Source organism: Cygnus atratus, chromosome 2 (assembly GCF_013377495.2).
Source record: "Cygnus atratus isolate AKBS03 ecotype Queensland, Australia chromosome 2, CAtr_DNAZoo_HiC_assembly, whole genome shotgun sequence".
Classification (NCBI taxonomy): Eukaryota; Metazoa; Chordata; class Aves; order Anseriformes; family Anatidae; genus Cygnus; species Cygnus atratus.
The window spans coordinates 58,812,155-58,831,235 of NC_066363.1; the positions used below are offsets into that span (position 1 = coordinate 58,812,155).

Consider the following 19,081-nt stretch of genomic DNA (forward strand, 5'->3'; position numbering starts at 1 on the left):
CCCTATAATTTTTATTCAGCACAACTGCAGAGACCATTACAGTCCATAATGAACATAAAATTAATTGATCATCAAATCCATAAACAGTACGACGGGTCCATGGTACTTGAGGTGCCTTTCCCCAGCTTCTGCTGCTTCCGCTCAGATTTGGACCTGCTATCTGTCCCAGGAGCATCCTGACTGTGAAAGGGTTCCTGTTGAACCTGCAAGTAGAGCTGACAGACCACAGGGAGTGCCATCCCAAACCCTGTTGGAATTGTGTTATGAAAAATCCTGAAGACAAACATTACAGAAAAATCAGAGTACCTTGCTGACACAACATCCAGAAGCTTTTTTGTAAGGCTTCCAGAACATTTGACAGATACCCACTCATTCCAGTCTTATAGCATTGACTGGAGACAGGGAAACATTATTATTTTCATATCATGGTAGTTAAGTAAGAGGATGGATCAAGGCAGAGGAAGGTTATAGAGCTTGTCTGAAACACCATGGCAATACTTGAAGTCAGGGTCAAATACGGGAAACAAAAGACCATATTGCTTAGTTTCTGGAGAAAGTGTATACAGAACAGATGGGGTTATTTAGAAAGACATACTGACCTCTACACTGTTTGAGTTAACAGGAAAGGCTGAAAAATGTAATAAATTAAAAAACTAAAGCTTACTTGGTGGAAGAGGCTCATCGATAGTTGGGTAGTGATGATGGTCAGGCCTCAGAGAAGGAAGCTGGCTGACTGGCTGAGAATTATGGAGTAAAGGACAATCACCTACGGACAAGATATTCAAGACATTGACAGTCATTCACTGTTCTTACAACGTGGTTCAAAAAATGTGCTACTGTAAAACAAGCGATTATTTTTTTTACAGAGGTTAGCCTGGTGTCCTAACAGCTTTGGTTATTCCTATTTCTAGGCGCTATGTTAATAATAACTCACATGCTCAAGAATTATGAAAATAATGCAGTCAAGGCTCTGGTCTCAGGTTTGTGTCAATGCTAAGCTATTATGGACCAGATTCTGGACTCTTAGACACACAATTGTAAGCGAGAGAAGAATCAGGCTTGATCTCTGAGAAATACTGTACAGCTCAAGCTTCTGCGGAAATTGAGCGGGAACATGCAAAATCCTGGTTCCAACTTTTCCCATCAGCAGAATACAAGGCTAAAAGCTGCCTTGAATCTTTCTCTGCTTTTCCAAAGGATCAATGACTGTGTAAGTGGACTGGAGTGGCAGGATTATGCAGTCCCTGCGAAGCAGAAGATCGTCCCCTTCTATAGGTATATTTCAAAATTCAAAGTGTCCATCTTGGGTGGAAGGAGGGAGAATGAGAGAAGGACCAGAAACAGGTAGGAGACAGGTGGCAGAAGAGAGGACAAAAAATAGTGAGACATAGTCAGGACCTGAGATAAAGAAGGAAGACCTGAGATACAGAAGAAGGAAGAAGAAGAAGAAGAAAAAGAAGAAGAAGTGACACACAGTAAGTAGACAGTGCAGAGGTAGTTTTTAAAAACACTAACATTGTATATATGCCTATGTATCTGAGTATGAAATAAATGAACCCTAAACAAATGTCCAAACTCATGTTCTGTTGAGAGGAACAAGTAACTTAAGATCCATTCTAGGATTATAGATTAGAGGATTATAGAATCCTCTAAAAAACTAAGAAGCTAATGATAAGGATGAAAAATTATTCCTCATCTTAGACTTAACTGTGAGAATGAGGAAACTGCAAGATAAAACTTTGCAGGTTCTAGAATTCAGATTCCTTTTTGTTCTCTCCTTAAAATCTCAGAAATCAGGACTATTCATCCTAATAATGGACACATTTTCAAATTGTGTGGTAACAGTTTTTTGCTAAAACCTCCAGCTCCAGGTGGGTCTGTATTACAGAGATGCAATCTAAGTTACATAAATAAAACATTTATGTGCATCAAAAAGATACAGCTTGGGGAAAAATATTTAGTGTTTCCAACATCACCAGAAAATTACACAGATACTTAAAAATTAAAAACAGACCTTTCAGCTGAACCAAATTCTGTGTGCTGGCTGCTTTAACTGTCTTTAATGTCAGTATCTTAATACCCTAAGAAAAAATACTTTGTAAAAAAAAATAACACATAGCTATCAAATGAAAAAAAAAGCCTAAATATATATCTCTATACATTTTCTTTAAACAACCAACAGCTAGAAGGCTTCAGAAGCCTGAAAAAAAATCTCACACCATCCAGAAGTGAGAAAAACTGCTTAGACAAAATTACTCCCTCTTCTAGATGCTCTGATGATACCGCATGGCCTCTTAGATGTCTTCATTAAACCACTTGTGTATAGGTGTATCTCACAGTCACATCTGCTGTGTGTTTTGAACAGACAGCAGAGTTACATAAGTTATTGCTCAGTGCTAAAAGTCCATCTCTCATAGCCTGAAAAATGGTGCTGTTACTACAGGTGTTGTAGCACAAACTACCAGAACATCCATCTGTGTTTCTTTACTTACCTCACCACAATTGACTCTCCCCTAGTCAAGACAGTTACGCCAAGCCAGTGGAAGCATGGTAGCGTCAGTCACCTGGAGCAGACGGAGGTGACCACATCTACTGTGTTTGTAACAGCCACCAAATTGTGAAACAGTGTGCACATTTACTGAGGTACCCCCTGATGATATCAAGAGTGCTAAGAACAGGGCTGCCCTTCAGACATTCTCTCAGCTAATCAAAGTCACTGTGAATGCTGCAGTGAGCTTTATACAAGCTCGAGGGACAGTCTTGTAGCTGTACTGAATCCGTATGCAAAAGACACCCTCTCCCCACATCCCCCCTTTAAAAAGTGCACGCAGCCCAAAGTAACCATCAGATCTGTAAGCATGGTCTCATGCACACACACACTCGTGCCCTCCTAGGCATATGTGCACATAAATGCTGCCCACATACAAATACCCTCACCTGCAAGGAAGAAGGTTCACCTCCCTGGGAATTTCTGTATCTCTTTTTACTTCTGAGAATTTATTTTTTTGGGCCAGATTCTGTTCTCCAGAGTGAATAATTGCTTAGGCCCAGCTGTTTAGAAAGTCTTTATGCAGCCCAGTATGTAAGGACACCCTTACACCTCTCCTGCCACAACAGTGGAAGTGGTAAATGAAGTCAGAATGGACACGGAAAAGGCAGAAGGATGCTTTGGCTGCGGTTTCCCAGTCATCCCCAAATATGTTATCCTCTTGGTGCTGCTTAAATTTGGTGTCACTTATACCAGGATAAAGCTGACTCAGAATCTGGAAATGCAAAGACCTTGCTGCACAACCCTCAGCTGCTGCTGAGGCCTTTACTTCTTCAGCCTGAAGAAAACAATAAATGGGCTGAAGAAAAGACAAGTCACCAAATCCACCCTTTATGTAACTATACAAAATAACTTACCAAAAGTAAGAATTTAATGGAAGAATTTGGAAGGATTGCAAAAAAAAAACAACACTTAAATTAAAAAGACAAAAATGATTTTCTTAATTAAGTTTCATCTCTAGAGGAAGATGAGATGAGAACTTTGATGTAGTTATATTTTCAAAGCATCTGAGAAAAAAAAAGCAATATCTGAGTTGCTCTATGGTCTGTGAAATCTGACATAAATCTGTTTGATATTTGGGAAAATGGAATAAACAGGCTTTGTAAGAAGCAGCTGGTTTCATTTCTAACTAGCAAATATTTGCTTCTCTCCACACATGACTGTGTATGGCTACCAATCATATACAGATGCTGGCCCAGGTCTTCAGCTGGAGTAAATCAGCATATCTGCTCCTTGATAAGCACAAGCTGGTCCTCTCACTGGCTACCAGAGACATGGCAGTACATCAGATATGTGAAATGAAACAATCCCAGGAAATAAGGAATGGGTTGGTGGATGTGATAATGCTGATCTGCCACATAACTTCAGCTAATCTTGATTTTATAATGATGCGTGTATATCTACAGGAATCCTTATATATGGATCCCCATCTGTATATGCTGGGAGATTACTGGGATTTTTAAAGACAAGCTCAATTATCCAACCCTCCCTGATATATCGCCCAGCTCAGAGCCCCCAAATTTATAGGAAATAAACCGTGAGCTATCGGAAACCTCGATTATCTGATGCCTTCTGTGACATCCAGATAATCAGGGTTGCTCAGCGCATTGATTCTCAGGATCTAACCTTCTCTTCTGCTGCTTGGACCTGCTATTGGGGTGTCTAGACTTTCTGTGGCTCTTTGTGGATTCCCACCATGAGCTACTAGTTCATCTGGCCACTGGGAGGAGCCATCCACTTGCTCCCTGTCCAGCTCAGGGCTCTGTACTGAATCTGGCACTGACTCAAAAGCACTGTTCTCCTCCTCCTCATCATCTTGTGAGGAAAAGACCGTGCTCTCAGAAATCTTTGCACTGTCGACAGAGGAGAAGCGGGTGTGGCTGGAGAAGCGATTGTTACTGTCATAGCAGGAGGTGCTGTAGCAAGAGGTGCTGTAGCAGGAGGTGCTGTAGCAGGAGGTGCTGTAGCAGGAGGGGCTGTAGCAGGAGGTGTCGCACGCCTCACATTCGTTGTCACCATTAGGCCTGGAGCTCGACTCGCTCTCGCTTCCTGTCCTGGGGTGTTCCTCGTCCAACAGCCCATCATTTAAGTCAGAGAGTTGCTCGTCCAAGGTCCCGGGAGGCACCGTGCATTGGCTGAAGTTCTCTTCGACCTCATTTTCCAGAGGAGGCTCTGCTGCCATTGTCTCACTCTCACTGACCACCTCCTTATCCAATGCCTCCTTGACTGTGGACTCTTCATCGTTCTCCCCACCGTTGCCACCATCTTGCTCTTCTTCCCCATCGCTGCTCATCTGTGCTGAGGGCAGGCTGTGGAGCAGGTTGTGGATCCGTATATAGTGCGTGCGAGGGGTCTCTGGCTCACCACAAGCTGAAGCTATAACTGTCTCAAGTTCAGACACAGGCAAGGAGCATGGCCTGGTTTTCCTCTTTGCTGTGGTCCTCAGTTGGAGCTTGCTGTCTTCCTCCTCCTGGGCTGAAGCCCCTTCTTCCTGACTCTTCTGTAGATCCTTGGCAGCTTGCACATCTGCACTCACCTCATTGACATCTAAAGCTTCTGTGCTATTCAAGACTCCATCTTCCTGAGAACCAGAATTGACTTTGTTGTTTTCCCTAGCTTCAGTCTCAGGAGGAGACATGCAAGCCAGCAGAGCCAGCTGCTCTGTGAGGTCCGTGGCACTCAAAGAAGGCAGCACTTCTCCTGGGATGGATTCCAAGGGCTCAGGAACTGGCACCGTATCAACCTCCCCATCTCCTGCTAGCTCTTCCTTTATGTTGTTCTGGTTGACTTCCCCAGGTGGTTTGACAGCCCCTGGGCTATCGATACTGTTCACACTGTATCCATTTAGCTCTTCTGGAGCTGTATTTTCTGAGGTCACTGTGTTGATGCATGGAGGCTCACCGAGGCTTTCCTCTGTGGGGTTGTTCACAAGGCTTTCCTGGAGGTCAGCTGGCTCAGGATCTGCACTAATGGAGACCTCTTCATCATCTGCATAAGACAGGAAAAGAAATTACGTACTCCTTTAACACAAAGTGTTGACTGAACCAGAAGCTTGGCTATGGGGGCACAGGCATCCACAGCAATCTGAGAAAATTAAAAGCATAAATTACGGAACTAAATGAGCGGGTAACTGAGCAACCATCAAGAAATGCTGCTTTTATTGCTACGCAGCTTTTGTACAGTGGATTTAACGATTACGGGGCTTACTCATGGTGGCATTCTATATTCAGCACCCTTCCTCCTTGCAACATAACCTGATGGTAGCACCTTCCTGAAACTGCTCTTTGAGTCAACTGGCATAAGAAGGAATATTATGGGAATGATAAGGAAGCCTTCCCCGATGTTTTAATGACATTCTTCTTGTCATGCAGAAGATGATAAGATTCTACAACAGAGAATTTAACAAACTGCTTTTCACACCCTGAAAGCTGGAAACTTTCCCCAAAAATCCTTTGATATGATCCCCATCTGTAAAATCTCCTCCTAGATGCCAGACAACCTGGGATCTTTGACTCCACCTACCAGTCAAAAGAAAGAAGTCAGGCTTGTCCAGCAAGGGGCAGGTCACAATTTCCAACTACAAATGCAGCTGCTGGCTTGACAAAGTTTTCCTGAGAGGACCCTACCTTAGAGAAGCAAAAAGCCCCTGGGCGACACTATTGAGATTTTCACATGAAACCAAAGTTCAAACTGACACCATCATGACAATGACTTCCTAATAACTACAAGAGAACCTAAAACAAAACCAAATCAAAAGGGAGGGTAGGAGGGTTACAATAAATTTTCTTTTACATTTTTCTTAAATTAAAAGTAATCAAAATGAGGAAGTTTTCAGTCATCTCTACTATTACTTCTCCATTTTTACTCATAAAGTGCTCAAATGCTCATGACTCTACAAATAACACTCCATCTAGCACTTCCTCAGGACAGATGTCAGAGAAGCAGATAGGACCTTAGTTTTCCATCCTCTTTTCTCCCAGTGACAAGGGAGACTACCTGAAGCTGCCAAGAACAGGGGCATAGAGCGGTAGCTGCAAGCTAAAGGGAAACAGGAAGAAATTGTGACTCATGATGCATCCTGTGACAGGAGGTTTTATGCACTTTCCTTTGCTCATGAGTGTACCTAAAGTCCCAGAGCAGCCAGGAATGAATTCAGATTTCTGAGGAGAAATGAATGCAAACCAAAAAGACGGATGTAGATAAATGATGCATAAAGATTAAGAATTACCTGGATGGATAGAAGAAGTTATCTCAAATCGGAACTGCAGCTGGCCACTGACATGATCTGTAGGAAGCCTGCGACCAAGAGTGTAGCTTACAACCCTGTCCCTGCAAGAAAACAAATATTGTCACAATAGACTACAACCTACCAAATGTCTCCTGTCCACAGATAAAGCTGCTGTGTCCTACAAAAATACATAATGAGTTTCAAAGTCTATTCAACCCAGCCATGAGGGCATGTTGACTTGCATACGTGAGAACAAATGGCAGAGCAGGAGAGGACAATGTCTTCAATTACAATGGAACAGCTGCGTCAGTGATTCAGACAGGCTTCTGGGATACACACGCACATATGTATATATATAGAGAGAGAACGGTGGGAATGGAACTTCTGCAGCATGGGTATGAGAATATCAACATGGGAAGCAAACAACTCCCACTTCAGCTATTGTAACAAGACTTTACTTCCCTGGTGATCTGACCGTATCTACCCTTATGCAGAACCTCACATTTTTGTATTTCCTTCCCTTCACCATCCGCATAAAATTCAGCTTTCTTGTCCTTTCTTTCCAAATCCTGGACAGGCCAGTCCCCGCTTACCACTTTCTTGTTTCAAACTGGTTGAACGACTACTCTTCATCTCTTTCCACCCCTCTTACCTCTATGAAGCTGAAATATCAGGAGAACACCTTCCTGACAAGGTTGATCAATGACTCCATTCTGTCCTTGTGCAGGTCCCTCCCTTTGCCACACTTCATCCACCCCTCAGAACAGAATGAAACTACAGAAGAGATTAACTTCCCAGCTGCCCAAAATGAGGCTGAATCAATGTTTGCAAAGCATTTTTGACTGCAGAGGGTTCACTAGGTAGTAATTGTTATACATCTTTTGAAGAAACATAGTTCACTTCCAGTTGGGCCCAATATATTTGCTAGGATAGTTTCACATGCACTGGAAACTCATACAAATGAGACGATCTCAAGGTTTGCACATGATCTTTCTTAACTTGGTTGTATAATTCTCATTGAGGTTGCCTGAGATTTAAAAGCCACCATGGTATTAAAACTAAACCAGATCTAGGTACGGGCTGGAGGCACTGCTCTTGGCAAAGTATATCCTTACATAGACAGTGTTTACCATAAGGAAGTAAAATAGGAAGATATAATCAGATGATGATGATAAATCTTTCCACATCGAGGGAAGCCAATGATATCAGTTATAGGGCTCTACCTTACCCAAGCTGTTCTTTTCCATCTGGTTTCTAAAAAGCCACTCTATCTTTCTTACTTGAGAAACAGGGAGGTAGTTTAGTCCCTTCTGGTAGATTCAGCTGTCAATATCACAGCCAGTTTCTGAAACAGCTGTTCAAAAACACTTCCAACAAGCTCAGCTTCCTGCTGTTCTGATGAACTGAGATCCAATTTTCTGAAGTGCCCTCTTGGGAACTACATTGCCTATGTTCTTCTCAGTAGATTACTCTTTCTCTCCCTGCTCCTCAAGGTCTAAACCTTAGAGTTTACAGCCAACTTTTTAGCTTTGTTGACATACTATCCATCCTTCATATATTGGTGTGTTACTTTGTCTGCACACACCTTCCCAGGACATTCTTAAAAAGGGGAAGCAGGGCAGGACTGCTGATTTGAACCGGTTACTCCCTGGCAGCAGGGGAGGGTCAGAAAGATTTAGTTACAACATGACACGTATATTTTTATAGTATCTCCACTGTCTAGAAATTAAATGAAGGAGGAACAGATTTGGCTAGATTTCAGCCCGTATTAATTCCCTGAAACATGAAAATAGCCTGTTGATAACATTAAAACAATGTTTAAATTGAAAATATTGCACTCTCCAGATTTGTGGTGATGATACACACAAAATCTTTCTTAAATGCCAGCTCTCATGTTTCAAAACACAATGGATAAGGTTATAGAGAGAAATCACTGGCTGGATGGTAGTTGTATAAATTCTAATTAACACAATTCAACAGGCAACTCTCAATTTGATAACTCCCCCTCAACATCATTGTAACACTATGATGATACATCATCAGGGACTTAAATGGCAGCACACTCCTTAAAAAACTCAAAGTAACACAAGCAGCAAAATTACCCTATGGCATGTCTTTCCAAGAGGCGCTGAACTGGCATAGAGAGTTTTCCCAGGAAACGCTTGATGATCGGTCGGCTCTTTGCAAATTTGTCCTTAACTTCTATTTCCAGGACATCCGTGGGCAGGGAGACAAAGCTGAATTGCTGCAAGAAAAGAAGAGCACAGAACATGAAGCTGGTATCCAAGCCACGACAACAAAATCCTGCTAGCATCTGATCGACCTGTGGGACTGTCTGGCTTTTTCACAGTCCTTGGACCCCAAGACACAGGCCTGCAAAGTAAAAAGAGCTTGTTCTCAAAGCAAGAGGGTAAAAGCACCCTATAGGTACTGTGTAACGTTACAATGTAATGTAACATTATAATCAGGCTTGGGGAATGCAGGAATTTTATTTATTCATATCATATTAGCGTCCAAACACTCTAAACAAGGCTTGTCTATGATAAGGACAGTACACCTATGGGAATCTAATGAACTCTGCCCTACCAGTGATTACTGATCTAAATGTGAATGTAAAGCATAACAGATTATGTTTTTTCCTTTCCCACTCCCCATGTTCTAAAAACTTTAAGTAGCTGCATGTAAGTACAACTGAACTGGCAGCCTGGAGAGATGTTTAGTCAGCATTTCCCTCCTCCAGACCTGTGGCCATTCAGCTGTGCAGCACACCTCAGCTATTGAGAAGTATGGATCTAATGAAGGGAAGGACGGCTGATCAAAATGTTTAGATATATATTTAGATATATATTGAAATTTCTCCCTCTCTTTCTCATCCCTGCCCTACCTTAGTAGGAAAAAGTCTGAAATTAGTGTTTATCTGTATCAATCTCCTAACCTAGCCCACGATATGATTCCGCAAAGCTAAACCAGAAGTTAAGCCATGGCACAGGCTACCAGAACCAATGGTACCAGGAAAGATAGGAATGGCAACAATTAAAGCTGGTGGTGTCACTGCATGCTTTGAAACATGTGACCACCACCCTCAGCTGATTTGGTTTTAAGAACATCTACTTCTACTTACATGTAATGTTTCAGTAATTTTTTAGTGAATGTGTGCATGCAAACCTCAGGAAGGAGAGTGCTATTTCAGGTTTTAAGTGCAAGGAAGTTCATGTGTACAGATTCCAAGCTTAAGAGTATTGTGGCACCTGGAGATGTAGGTGTGTCCCCATAAGGAAAGCAGAGCTTGTTATTTAGAAATAACAATGAAAAGCAAATGTATTAGCTAACTTGGCCTTGCTGGCTCCTAGATTGTCTAAATTCAGTACAGACTGGGAGCTGGTGACATGGGTCACTGAATCCTGTCTTCCAAACAGACTGCTACTACTAGGATATCATCGATTTAAAAAAAAAAAAAAAAAAAAAAAAAAAAGCATCTCTGCTGTGGCACACAAAAGCTGGCGATCCGTAAGACTACTGTTTGTCTAGCTGAAAAGTCAGTATTAAACTGGAGGCTGACTTCTGTAGTAAGTGAATATTGAGATAGATGAAAGGATTTTCTAGCTTTTCCCACTGCCAAAAACAATCTTCACAACAGAACAGTGCTCTGGGTTATTGAGGCTTGGAGTTAAGCCCTAAATTGTTTGCTCTATTGGATCATGATCTAATTTTCAGAAATGCTTAGTTTGAATAGCTTCAAGTGAAACCAACATGAGTGGGATATTCTGTTAATTAAGTCCTGCAAAAAAAAAAAAAAAAAAAAAAGGCAAATAATCAGAGAAATACATTTCAAATAACAGCAAAGCACTATTTTCTTCTTATTTTCTACATCTTTGCAACAGGTTACCAAAGAACCAAAACCTTACAAAGGGGAGAACATTAATTTCTCATGTATTTTGGAAGTTGCTTTATCAAAGTAAGTTGTATTATTACTATTTCACCTGCTATAAACCTTGGGTAACTGCCAGTACATGAACTTACATGAAAAGCAGAAGGTAAATAACTTTTAACTAAATGAGGTTATTTTGATGTATCATTTAATGAATTCTCCATTATAATGTTGTTGACACCTATACTGTAAAACAAGGTGAGTTAGAGCATGCAGACATACAGGTAGAGACTGAACTGTCCGTAAGTGGAAAGTAAAACCTAGATTAATGATTTGTACTTTCCTGTGCTACTAATATTTTGTTTTGTGGTACAGCTCTGAAGTAAATCAGAACCTTCATGGACATTTGTTTCCATAATATCAGGTGGAACTGAGCCTGATGGCTCCTTTCTTGCACAAGAATCACATTGACATTTTCCAGAGCATCTGTCAGCAACTGAGCAGAGAGAATGGACACATGGAGCAAGATGTGTTAGTCTATTTTTTCCTCAGACTGCTGTGCCTCTTAGGCATACAAATACAGTGATATTCCATATAATCCGTAAAATCAAACTGTGTTCTGATTTCACCACCTGCCAACCACACTGTATTTGGGAATATATGAGACTATCCTGGCCCACGATCACAGTTTCCAAGCACTTCTGCTAGAAGAATATTCTGATATTTGAAAACAGCAGTGTCTTGGAAACACAATTAAGCCTTTAAGATCTGAAGTGTCCTGTGGCAGTGCTCAAAAGATTTACCATTTGGAAACTACTGCAGTTTAAGATCAAAACTGAACTCGGAGAGATAGGTTTGGAGACAGTTTGTAAAATAGTAATAATTTTACATAATGCACTTTTCCATTATCTAAACACCTGCTCCCACTGTTATTCTCATCTAATTTTAATTCTTAATTTTTTAGAGGTAATCCCTGACTGTGGATGTCTCTGGCTTAGGCCATCCACCCTGAAAATCCTTAAGGAGCCCTGGTTTTGAGGAAAACACCGACCACCTGCCCTTTGAAAAATGGGCCCCAGCAAAACACCAAGGTTTGAGAACTCAAAAAATGATAAACTCATTTTCAAGAATCAACAATCATTTATGAAAACATGCAGGTTCTTACAACATTTAAATATCAGACTGTCATCTTTGGTTGTGGAACCAAATCAAACCCTCATTTCTCTCTCTTCCTTCACCTTCTTTTCTGACAAGTGCTAGCCCCTGTACCTTAGATATAAAACATTGGCTGCTTTTACACTATTCCATACTTGGCCCTTAATATCTTATTTATCTGCAAGAAAAAGAACCTTGCATTTCATGGTCTTCTCTAAAATGTGGGCTCACTGCTGAAAGAAACAGGGAACCTCTTTATACAGGACATGTAAACAGATGAAGTACTGAATGCTGTCTTTACCAGGAAGACCAGCCTTCAGGAATCCCAGGGGGAAAGGCTGAAACAAGGAAGATATACCCTAGGTGGAAGAGGATCAGGTCAGAGAATACTTAAACAAACTGGGCGTACATATGCCCATGGGCCCTGATGGGATGTCCACTTTTACTGAGGGAGCTGGCAGACATCACTGAGAGGTCACTCTTGATCATCTTTGACTGATCATGGCAATTGGGCGAAATGCATGGAGACTGGAGGAAAGCAAATGTCACTCCTATCTTCAAGAAGGCCAAGAAGGAAAAGATGGAGAAAAAAAGGCTGATCAATTAAACTAGAAATCATTTCCAGGCACATGAAGGACAAGAAAATCATCACTAGTAATCAGCATGAATTCACCAAAAGGAAGTCATGCTTGGCCAACTTGATAAACTGCTGTGATTAAATTATCAGCCTGGTAGATCAGGGGAGAGCAGCAGATACTGTCTACCTGGACTTCAATAAGGCTTTGGACACTGTAAGACCCTCACATGTTGATGTATGGGCTGGACAGCAGAGAGTGAAATGGACCAAAAACTGGCTGAACAGCTGGGCCCAGAGGCTGGTGATCAGTGTCACAATGTTTAGCTGGAGTAGCAGAGTATCCATAGGGTCAATACTGGTCCTGTCCTATTTAACATCTTCATTAATGACCTGGATGATGCAGCAGACGATACCCTAAACAAGTTTGCAAAACTGGGAGGAGTGGCATATACACCAGAGGGCCATGCTGCCATCCAGAGTACCATCCTTGACAGGATGGAGAAATGGGCTGACAGGAGCCTCGTGAAGTTCAGCAAGGAGCAGTGCTAAGTCCTGCACCCGGGGAGGAACAACCCCTGGCACCATGCTGCGTGGCCCCAGCACATCAAGGGAGGTGATCCTTCTCCTCAGCATTGGTGAGGCCACTCATGCGGTGCTGTGTCCAGTTCTGAGCTTCTCAGTACAAGAGAGACATGGACATACTGGAGAAAGTCCAACAAAGGGCCATGAAGATTAACGAACTCAAACTCCTGTCCTGTGAGGAAAGGCTGAGAGAGCTGGGACTGTTCAGCCTGGAGAAGAGAAGGCTTAGAGGGATCTCATCACAGTACATAAATATCTGAAGAGAGAGTGCAAAGAAGGTGGAGCCAGACTCTTATCAGTGGTGCCCAGTGACCAAACAAGAGGCAATGGGAACAAACTGAAACACTGCAGGTTCCCTCTGAATGTCAGGAAATACTTTCTGGTTGACTGAACACTGGCACAGGTTGTCCAGAGAGGTTATGTAGTCTTCCTCCTTGGAGATACATAAAAACCATCTGAACAGGGTCCTGGTCAACCTGCTTTAGGTGTCTGCTTAAGCAGAGGGGTTAAACCAGATGACTTCCTGACTTAAACCATTATGTGATTCTGTGAATATGTATTTTTGTACCAGCTATGAAAAGAAAACTGGATTCAAGCACAGAACAGTGGTATATATGATGATAATTTGGGTAATGGATTTCAAACAACAAGGTCTGGTTCGAAGCATATGGAAGTAATAGGGAGGAAAAAGGCTGATGTTAATGAAGACTTTGTAACAGTCTCAAAGGATGGCAGAAAATTATAACGTCTTGCAGTAACAGCGGAAATCAGTTTACTCAGTGAAACCTCATGACATCTATATTACATCTGTACCAGCCCCTGACAAGCCCTATTCCCAACATCCCCTCTGTCAATCATCACTACTTGATCTGTGTCATCCAGGAAAAACACTTCTGTCTTTTGAAATTCTTATTTCTGGTCAGAGCCACTAGAGCTAAGGGACTGCGAGCAAAGACAAATAAGGAGAATTCTTTCCTGTATAATCCATGCAGCCATGTCAGATGTTGCTGTACTCACTACTACATCAAGATTAGATCCACAGTTGGTGTCTAGAGACAGATTATGGGCATAACATTCAGCTCCCTGAAGGGATGTTTAAAGAAAATAGCTTTTTAAAATTTTAAATAAAAATGTCTTTGGTCAGAACGTGCGTTGTGAGCTGAAAGCTGAGCAGTCTGAGAAGCTTGAGCAGCCTATCTATTCTTCTGTTCTTCTATTCAAGAAGAACCTCTCTTGTTTTCCTCAGTGATGTTATTGGAAGGATTTTCACAATTGCTGGCAACATGATGAAGCTAAACTATAAGCATGCAAAACAATTAGAAAATACCCATGATCTTATTTTTCCCAGCAACCAAATTTCAGCCTTCCCAAAGCAAATTAAACTTTTTGCAGAATTTTCACATTTTTTCATCTTTTTTCCTCAGCAGCATAGTGTAGTACATATGCAAATTTCTTTAATTTCCATCAAAGGTAAGTCCTATGTATCTACAACTTCCAACTACTCTGTAACAAATCTTTTCATTAAGGGTAGAAAACTCATAATGCTTTATTAAAACAAATCAGATAAAGAGCCTAAAAATGATTTTCCTTGTGGTTACTATTTCTCAAATACTCTTCCTCTGCTTTAATATCTCACCATGCCCTTATTGAGTCTGTATCTATGAAGGTTAAGAAAAAATCGTACAGATTCTTTTTATATATAGGGAGGATGGATAGTGTTTATAAGCCTTGTGGCTTGTGCTGGAAGTTGGAGATTTATAGAGGGTCAGGTGTGAAGACGCTACTAAGCATCATTATGAGGTATGAAAGGGCAGAAACTCATCTTCCTGCAAGAGTAGGTGCCTGTGGGAACTCCAACTCATGCTACACTTTTTACAAAACAGTTACAAAAAGTTGAGTTCCTTGACAACTGCTACTGCAAACTCTGCAAAACTGGACAAGAAATTCATGGCACCTGCTGGAATCCAAAGACACTAACATTTACACGGAGACTAACTGTAAAATAACGTACTCAAGTTTACATAAGCAGGCTTTTTCCACAAATAACAAAATGAAAATCTAGTTTCTGGCATTTTTTAAATTCTGATGTTCTGACTTAGCTTTTTCAGAAGGTTTAGCTTCTCCAGCTGTCCAGAAGTCAACCAAACTTTAAAATGACTTCATGGATTTGGTCTGTGACTTTGTCTGTGGCTTTCTTTGTACTTACAAACACACTTACATTACAAACATTACATTACAAACACACTTAAAGGAAGACATCACTTTCAAGTGCTAACTCACCTACCAAATCAGTTAGTTTCAACACCAGAGCCTCACCCAAGGAAAAGACTTTGCTCAATGATAGTTTATGTATTTATTTGGATAACAGCAGAAAATAGGACACCTGGGAAGGACAATCCACAGAAAATTTTAGTGACAGCTAGAACATATTTTCACTTGACCCCTTATCAAAAACTCAGGTAAAATGCACTATGAAAATATGGGGGGAAAAAACTCTTAAGATACCATGGGATCCAACGTTTATAGTTGCTGTGCAGTGGTCAGTGGATGGATGGGTAACCAACAAGAAATTAAACCTTTATTCTGATTAGCCCAAACCAGTAACTACCTACAATACTACATCAGCCACAACACATTACCTTGCATATCACACCAACCATTACATGGTATGAAATGACTCTTAGAACTTCAGATGACACATGACAGTGCACACTTCACGGAGGAGATGGCAGATTGCCTCAACAAAACTGTCGAGAAATTACCCTTAGGAACAACTTCTTTCTCACAGGGTGCCTGGCCCTAAAAGGTGTCAGACCCCATACCATCCATGTGGTGAATCAGTTGTCTCCTTGTGTGATCCTTACCAGCCAAGAATGAGACTGCTCCTGTTCATAGGTTAGATATAGATGAATGGAGATCAGGACCCCTTCACAGTGAGGAGCACCACTAGAAGGATGAGGTGGGCAACTAGCTGCTCCTGTGATTTGTCCTGGAAGACTGCTCCTAGACTGGAAAACCCTGACAGTTAAAAGCCTCGGAAAAGAGTGCAGGAAAGCTCAGAGTTCTGAGCTCCAGAGGGGCTGAAGACCTTTTAGTTTTCCTCTAGAAATGCATTAGTACTTTTACAGGAAATGATTACCTGTGAAGTGTATTCCTTAAAAGGAGCTGTGTCCAGAATGTCTGAACACAAGGATGATTAAAGACCCCTGGGATACTGAAGAAAAATAGCATATGTCACAAGCGCCTGTCAGAAGGCCTTGTGGAGGCTGTTATTTCCTGATCCACAAAACATAAAGGCTACGTCTATATTAGCAAGGCATACAGTACAACAGGAACAGATCTGAAGAGAAAAGCAGCTGGTGCTGTGCACCTGATGGCCAAATCCAGACATGTTAGCAAAGGTTTTACCATGAAGTAATTTCAGGCTGGTCCCTTGAATTGAACTCCCATTATCAGCTGAAAAGAGTTAGGTGCAATCCTGAAGCGCAGCTCTTGGCTTGCTTTCCCTTGGCAGTTGTCCTGGTTTCAGGTAGGACAGAGTTAGTTTTCCTCCTAGTAGCTGGCAGGGTGCTATGTTTTGGATTAGGATGAGAAGAGCGCTGATAACATGCTGATGTTTTAATTGTTGTAGAGCAATGCTTACACCAAGCCAAGGACTTTTCAGCTTCTTGCTCTGTCCTGCTAGCGAGCAGGCTGGGGGTGCAGCAGGAGCTGGGAGGGGACAGACCCAGGACAGCTGACCCAAACTGGCCAAAGGGGTATTCCATACCATCTGGGGTCATGCTGAACAATATATAGGGGTGGCTAGCCGGGGTGGGGGGGCCGGCTGCTCGGGGATAGGCTGGGCATCGGTCAACGGGTGGTGAGCAATTGCATTGTGCATCACTTATTTTGTACACATTATTACTATTATTATTATTATTATTATTGTTATTATTTTTCCGGTCTTAATAAACTGTCTTTATCTCAACTCACAGGCTTCACTTTCCCGTTTCTCTCCCCCATCCCGGAGAGGGAGGGGGGAGGGTGAGCGAACGGCTGTGTGCTGTTTGGCTGCCAGCCGGGCTAAACCACAACAGCAGTAATTCAGTTCATGTGCCTTGACACTTCAGAGTGGTGTCCTTAGTGGGGAGATTGGGAGATTTGCTGTGAAACTGCACTCTTGACCTGAACAGAAATACTAATATAAATGGACCCATTGAATAATTAAGAACTATAAACTACAAAACAAGTTAGCATTTGTATTACTTTCCCAGTACCTTCTTAAATTATTTCCTTTTAATAGGATGTTCTGGCATCCCTCTGCAATTTCATTGCTTGGAGGAAACAGACTTGCTCTAGAAACAAAGGTGGAGTGTCTCTAGTCTCCCCCCATTTGCAACTACTTCTGCTAGGCATTTGTCACTACCAGTCCCACTTGTTAGAGACTGAAGATCCAATGATTACTTTGTTTCTATAACTCTGATGATGAGTCAGGAAAGGAGAGAGAGACTCTATTAACCCCTGACTAAGAGAAATGCTGCACCATTATCGCACACCTTACTAGACACTGGAGAACCTGTACAAGGCACTGCTTTAAAAACACACTAGCAAAAGTCTTTAACTGATATTTTACCAGGCAGCAAAAATCAACAAGCCGTAATTATTTCCATTGAAATACAGTGAAGGGAGGGAGAAGGAGAAGCAAAAGTGACATGATGGAAAGAACCACGTCAACATACTGACTCTCGGGCTAAGCATCATCAGTTCAGGCTCTGGCCAGTAAAGTCATTAGGATACTCCTCTCATTTACACAGATTTTGCACACCTGCCTCCTCCCTGTGGAATCACTCTCACAGAGATGCAAATCAGAGTCAAAGATATCTAGGATCAGATGACACATCCATTCTCTCAAACGATCTCAATGACATAAACATAGATCTGAATTTACTCCACTACTGTTATCTTGGAGCAAGATCTGAAAATGCTGTAGTAAAGGGAGGTTCAGATAGCAAGCTGCTTTTTAGTGTCAAGATTTTTTTTTTTTTGGCTTTCAAACCCAACAATGGTTTTACATACACAGATAATTCATTTTCTCACCATAAACAGATTTTGTAGGGGTTTTATGCATGACTTACATGAGGTGAAGACTGAAGGCACATGCTAATACTGACCTGGCAGAATACATCTGTATCCATTTACAAGATAATAAAAACATTTCCAGAGTCTGAGAACAGTTTTCATAGAAAGCCAACTAATGATGATGATGATGATTAATTCTCATGTTTTATTTTTAACAACATCATTTGCATCCCTAAATATGGATAGGTCATAGTGATGAGCTCTCAATAACACTATTAAGGAAGCTGTTGAAATGAGCCGAGTATGTCCACTAGCACTGATTAGACAAGTTAAGTGCAAGTCAAGTTCTAAGAACAATCATTAATAACTGGTGAAAGGTAGGTAAATTAATACATTGGTGACAGGAAGAATTAGACTCTTGATTTGGAGTTGCATAAGTGATACAATTAAACAGAATTTATTTGTGATACCCATCATGTCACAGGGACAATATAAGAAGAAGTAAATCTTAAAAGGCTGTAAATTACTTTTGATGGATGAAGACAGATTTAGTCTTTTAGCTGAATATTTTATTAGTGGGTTTTTCATTTCATACACTCTACTGAAACAATTACATCCTTAATGCACTCACCACTCTCCATCTGTATGATTCTGCTCCCCATTCAAAAATCTCCTGTACATGTCACTACTGTCCTATACAACACTACTTACGTGAGCAACTGGACAAGCTTGTGGGGAATTCCAGTTTCTTAAACTTATTATGGTAGTCCTCAATAACAACACAAAATATTGCAGTGTCACTAACTTAGGACACAGAGCCCCATGGCTGCTGAAGGCTGGGACATCCCTACAAGTACTCCTAGAGAGTCTTTGCCTTGGGATTCAGCAGTTAAATTTAGAAGAACTCCTGGAAGAAATCAAGTATAAACAGTGCTTTAAGAATTACAATTTGTCTTCATCTCTCATATGCTGTGTACAAGTTTATGAGTACAGAACAGACTGGAAATATTTTAGGACTTTTTGGAGTACTAAAATACAAGGCCAGCAAGATTGCTAGTATTT

General features: G+C 41.4%; 1 protein-coding gene across 12 annotated transcripts in view; it reads right to left on the reverse strand.

The window, feature by feature from the left end:
* The window catches only part of HECW1 (HECT, C2 and WW domain containing E3 ubiquitin protein ligase 1), a 267,774-nt gene that overhangs the window by 74,300 nt on the left and 174,393 nt on the right, over positions 1-19,081 (reverse strand). For 9 of the 12 annotated variants that reach the window (XM_035552514.2, XM_035552513.2, XM_035552516.2 and 6 more), the window contains 4 exons: positions 8,879-9,021; positions 6,777-6,877; positions 4,175-5,536; positions 665-766 (listed from right to left, as the gene is read on the reverse strand). In XM_035552514.2, the coding sequence (XP_035408407.1) occupies positions 665-766; positions 4,175-5,536; positions 6,777-6,877; positions 8,879-9,021 (1,708 nt within the window). The remainder of the gene's footprint in view (positions 1-664; positions 767-4,174; positions 5,537-6,776; positions 6,878-8,878; positions 9,022-19,081) is intronic. The other 3 variants (XM_035552522.2, XM_035552524.2, XM_035552521.2) reach the window with 2 other exon arrangements.